Raw genomic sequence first — 5333 nt, 5'->3', positions numbered from 1 at the left:
TACCCTCGGCGGGACTCGAACCCGCAATCCCCGGTTTAGGAGACCGATGCCTTATCCGTTAGGCCACGAGGGCGAGACGGTTAGTGACCGCGAACATTGCCATTTAAAATACTTTGCTAATGTTTTGTGTTTTGTTTTGTTTTCAGATTTTTAAGAGCTAGTAATGTTTACATATTTAACATCTACACAGTTTAAAAAGCTCGTGGTTTATAAAAGTGGGAAATACAAAGTGCCGCCATTTTAGCGTTCATGCTAAAGTCCATATATTGGCTTTCACTTTACTAGTTTCCAAATATTTTCAGCTTCCAATTTAACATTAAAACATTATTAGGGCTTTATAATTACATTAAAATGACGTTGCATTAAAGACAAAATTTTTGTGGTTTTTGACCTTGTGGTGTGGTACGGTGGTACGGTACGGTCGGCGAATAGCGGCGGTAGCAGCGGCTGATTGTAGTGTTTAGACAGCGCTGCTCACCTTGGCTGCTCTGCGGCATCACGTTGTGCGCCGCTAACAACGGCAAGGCTCTAATCGAAGGTGAAACAGGGGACGATATTATCGTTGCTAGCAGACTGGTCGCACTGCAGCTCGCCGGCACCGCCTGAAGCAAACACCACCTCAAGCCAAGAGCGAACAAGAAAACACCATGGCGTTTTCCCTTGCCGGTCGTTTGGGCCTGGCGACGACTACGGCTTTACTTAGATCGCCGGCAGCAGCGGCAGCGTCGCCGCTGCGACTTCTTTGCACCGCGTCGACCGCGGACAAAATTTCCAAGCTCGTCAAAGAAGACAAGGTCGTCGTCTTCATGAAGGGCGTTCCCGAGAACCCAAGATGTGGCTTCAGCAACGCTGTAGTTCAAGTTCTGCGCATGCATGGCGTCGACTACAGCGCGCACGACGTGCTCGAAGACGAGACCCTTCGCCAGGGGATCAAGGACTTCAGCAACTGGCCCACAATCCCACAAGTTTACATCGACGGCCAATTCGTCGGCGGCTGCGATATCCTCCTCCAAATGCACCAGAACGGCGAACTAGTCGACGAACTGGCTAAAGTGGGCATCAAGTCGCTGCTCGTCGACGCCGCGTCGTCTGCCGAGGGTTCCACCGACGAAAAACAGGAGAAACGGTAGCGCGAGCTGCAGATTGTAGAGGGTGACGTATCGCGCCATTAACTGACTGTGGCTGCTGCAGTGAAATACTTTCTTAGCCACTTATCGGGTGCTTGTGCGGACATGCGGTGAGCGTGCAGAGTTGTCTCTGTCGGGTCCTAGATGCTGCGCGAAGAGCGCATTTCGAATTCGCGCATGTCGCAGGCGGCTGTAGCCTAAAAAACGCACATTATGGCTCTTCTGTTTGCTGAGACCTGTCGCGAACGTCAGTGCAACGAGAAATGTGCTGTCGGTAACCGTTGTGGCCATTTGAGTGTTCGAAGATTAAAAATGCCGCCGCAGTGAGTCTGGCGCTACGTGACTACGAGACGCACGGTAATGGCGGCGCCCTCTGTTCTTTTGTTCCTTTTCTTGTGGTTTGAATTTTGTTTTCACCTTGCATAGACTCAGCGGTATGTCATGAAGTCTTTATTTTTCTTATTTTTAAGACAACTTGTACACGTATCGTCATAGTGATTCACCTGTACCTGGTATGAGACATTGATAAAATAAATCTATTGCTTGCATCAACTTGTGTCCGAGCGCTTCTTGGTTGGTATATTCAATATATTCAATATATTCAATATATATTCAATAAAGTTTTCACTCACTCACTCGTGAATGCACCCCGCGCCAGCCTACGGTGCTGGATGCGGCGCCTTAAGATGGAAAAAAAAAAAAAAATTCTACTTGCCAAGTGCAATATTAGTTAATGTTTTTTTTTTTTTTTCATAATTATTTCTTTCCTGTGGTAAGCACGAGGCTGCTTGAACGTGTGCAGGACACCATCCCTAGTCATTGTCGGATGAATTTGAGAGTTACTTTGTTCTTTATTTGGACCAAAGTTGGGGCTTTTTTTTTTTTTTTTTTCTTAGGACCAAGTATAGCTCCTCATGTGGGTTTCATTACATGCAGTACATTTGTGTTGTTACATAAGCAGCCAGTGAGGCAAGGTTGAAGCAAATCTCGATTTCAGACTTCTCACCTACTGTTCAGTGACAACTGTTCGAGCCTTTACAACTGTGATTATTCCGTGCAAACGCACTGAACAATTCCTATCTCTAATGTTCATGTTTGCTTGTCTCTCGCCCAGTGCAGTCGTGAAACCCCACCTAAGAGAGCACTTAATTGATAGAGAGCATTTGAAGCCTTATCAGGAAAAATATGCATCATTGACAAAGAAAATAATTCGTTGGCTTGAGAAAAGTCACATTACTAGATCAGAAATGACAACAATACATTTCAATGTATCTTCACCTTGAAAACAGTTGGAAGAGAACACATTACAAGAGACGAGCACCAGCCTTGCATTATGTTCATTTCTACTGTCATATTCTGTCTTCCAGCTGGTTTTATGTTGAATCAGTACCAACTCATCTAGTCGTCAGCCTTGTTGAATGCATCTTCATTGTGTCAGTGTTGCCAGTTCTAGACACCACATCATGACCATCATCTTGGTGACTCGTAGAGACGCCTTTTTGTGTGATAACAAACGTGCATGCATTTGGTCCACAAAAAAAAACCGTAAAAGCATGAAAGAAAACAATGCACATGCCAGCACGACAACTGCAGCCACTGCAGCTTGCTGCAAACCAACAACACGAAGCACTGCCGTTGGCAGCTGAGAAGGTGTGAATCTGCCAACTCATTACCATGTCGCCGATAAGAGCACTACAATTGCAGTCCGTGCGGGCTCAATGAGTATGCTGTCACGTATTAGGTTTTAAATTTTGCTGGCCTTCACTTTTCGCTGAGTGAAAAGGGCCATGCCAAGCTCCTCTTTTCGAAACACCTAAGCAGCAGCATTTTCATGTTAATCGACAGCGTTCGCATTGACACCCGAGTGTTTAAAGCGATGTTTGAAATGTTCATTTTTGGGGTCGGCTAAATATTGAAAAAAAAAAAAAACTTATTTAAATAACTACAATAAGTATTAGTTCATTTTTGTTTTTACAGTGTCTATATCATGATATCCACTGTGTGTAAACATGATGAAGTTTGTTTCGTAACTGGCACTTTTAGTATGCATTTTTCTTAGCCCCACTCCTGCAATAGCCTCAGTAGGGGTTGCAGTATCTATAAATAAATAAGTAAGTAAATAAATAAATAAATAAATAAATAAATAAATAAATAAATAAATAAATAAATAACATCCACTTCACACCAGTTCGTTAGAACAGTTTAAATTTAAAATATTCATCTATTTTAGCTGAAACATGCTGTCCACAGGGCTGCCCCGCGGTAGACGGTATATGGTTTTGCTGCCCACCCCTCAGACCGACCGTCCACCTCTAGGGCTTCATGTTTATGTGACTGTGCTGTGGCCAGTCACGCTGCTTCAGATTCTTCAGGGCCCGTCACTGCCCTTTTAGTTTTGTTTCGGAATGGCATCACGCCTTTATAACGCCTACTCACATTTTCCTCTCTTTCATCCACGTGATTCCTCCGCTCTTCGAGCACACTGAACCGTAGCGCTTTGAGAATGCTTCACCGCACGGGTCACAATCTATGCGTTGAAGCATCCTCATAAGTTAACGCAAGGGGACCGTTTGCAACGAGGCGCCACTGCTAATGGATCGCGCTTAGTCGCGGTGATAGGCACTTGTGATTTTGGAGAAATTCGTCGACACTCCCGACACAGTGCTCAAAACAAAGCACGTGACGAATCCGCAAAAAAAAAAAAAAAAAATCGTCGTCGCATAGCTTTCATCTTAATTTATACACAACCATATTTCGTGTTCATTAAAATTAAAATTGCTGTGGTGCTAATGGTTTTCGGCAGGTTTTTAGGGTTATTCGATAATTAAAACATTTTCCTGAAGCCCGAATTAACAAGATATTACTTTATTCACAAACGTGGCCACAGTTTCCTTCTTTTACTTCACTTTATTAGTGTTGGTTTCTAAAAATCTACACTTTCCTTTTCATGAAATATTCCCTCTAATGCAACGCCTACTTGTCTGGCGCATTTACGCTTTCAAAACATTCTATTTTTCACCATGGTGTGGTCCCATTAAAGGAAGACGAGGATGGCTGTTCGTGATTCATATCATGAGTCACTCCGGGGGTTTTAGATTAGTCCTAACCTAATCTAGAAACGTTGAGCCATTCTTACTCAAATGAACGTACCACGGAGGCTCTCGCTTTTGAACGTTTGATAAAGTAGTATTAGAAAAGAGCGGCAATGTCAACTAGTTAGCCGGTTAACTGATTTCTGATAACTTCTAAATATTACTGTTAGGCGCCTATTTGCAGTTAAAAATTTGTAGCCGCCCGACAGCAATGTTCATATCAGTTTTATGAATTTCGAAAGCGCGATTTCCTTGGCGCTACGGCTCAACAAATTTTGGCTGCCTCTTGCCAATATATATAAGCGCGTTTTCATAAAGCCCGCGCTCCAAGCGATGTCCACAGTGCCGAAACGTCCGAGTGCGCCTCCACCACGGAGATACAGTAGATACGGTGAGCTACTCCCCTGATGGGGCAGGGACAGGTAGGTCAACGCCGCTTGCGGCGGGGGCTAGTCTGCCACCGAATTTTTATCTGTTGTAGGCCGTCATTGCACCCGCCACCATTTCGGTGGTGGACGACGGCTGTTGTTGCGGCGCGCGTCTTTCTCTCCCTCTTCCTTTTCTTCTCTATTTTCTCTTCTGTCTGCACGAGGCAGCGGAGGTGGCTCAGCTACAGAGCCAGTAGCAGACCCGTGCATTTTCTTTTCCTTCTTCCTACAGCCACAACAACAACAACAACAACCACGGAGATAGTGGCCGTGGCTGAAAATTAATGTCGCCAGGACCGGCCAGAAAAATGGGGCTACAACGCGGGCACCTCTCTCCTCCCTCCCTATAGCAGTCCCTCCTCACTTCCATATTATACTTCTGCGATGTACACTGTTTCGTTTTACTAACTAAAACAAACAACAAGGTACGTTCATTGATTAGTGCGAGAGTGATGCATTAGTTTGACAGCACACAAAACACAACCGTAGCCATTAACGCTCAGACGACGAGGTAACAAACAATTAATTCTGGGTACTCTTATACTGCATTCATTATGGTCCTCATAGATATTGGCACTAGCGTAGATGCACAAACTGTAGGCCCAAGGCAGACTGTGCTTATCGCTGATTCCTCGTTCCGATACTTTAGAATCATCGATTCGGGGGATACGGAGTCCTTGGAGGGG

The 5333-nt window shown here is 44.7% G+C and overlaps 1 protein-coding gene and 1 non-coding gene across 2 annotated transcripts; one reads left to right on the top strand and one right to left on the bottom strand.

Moving 5' to 3' along the window:
* On the bottom strand, nt 1–73 carry TRNAR-CCU (transfer RNA arginine (anticodon CCU)). The gene has a single exon. It is a non-coding gene; the product is annotated as a tRNA-Arg (tRNA).
* Nucleotides 74–436: 363 nt separating this feature from the next.
* LOC146176319 (glutaredoxin-related protein 5, mitochondrial-like) lies at nt 437–1679 on the top strand. The gene has a single exon (XM_084582655.1). It carries the CDS (start codon nt 648–650, stop codon nt 1128–1130), a length of 483 nt encoding a protein of 160 aa, XP_084438781.1. The 5' UTR covers nt 437–647; the 3' UTR covers nt 1131–1679.
* The last annotated feature ends 3654 nt before the right edge of the window (nt 1680–5333 follow it).

This window comes from Amblyomma maculatum, chromosome 10 (assembly GCF_055883805.1).
Source record: "Amblyomma maculatum isolate TAMU_Amacu chromosome 10, ASM5588380v1, whole genome shotgun sequence".
Taxonomy (NCBI): domain Eukaryota; kingdom Metazoa; phylum Arthropoda; class Arachnida; order Ixodida; family Ixodidae; genus Amblyomma; species Amblyomma maculatum.
This window is presented reverse-complemented; position numbering and strand designations above follow the sequence as displayed.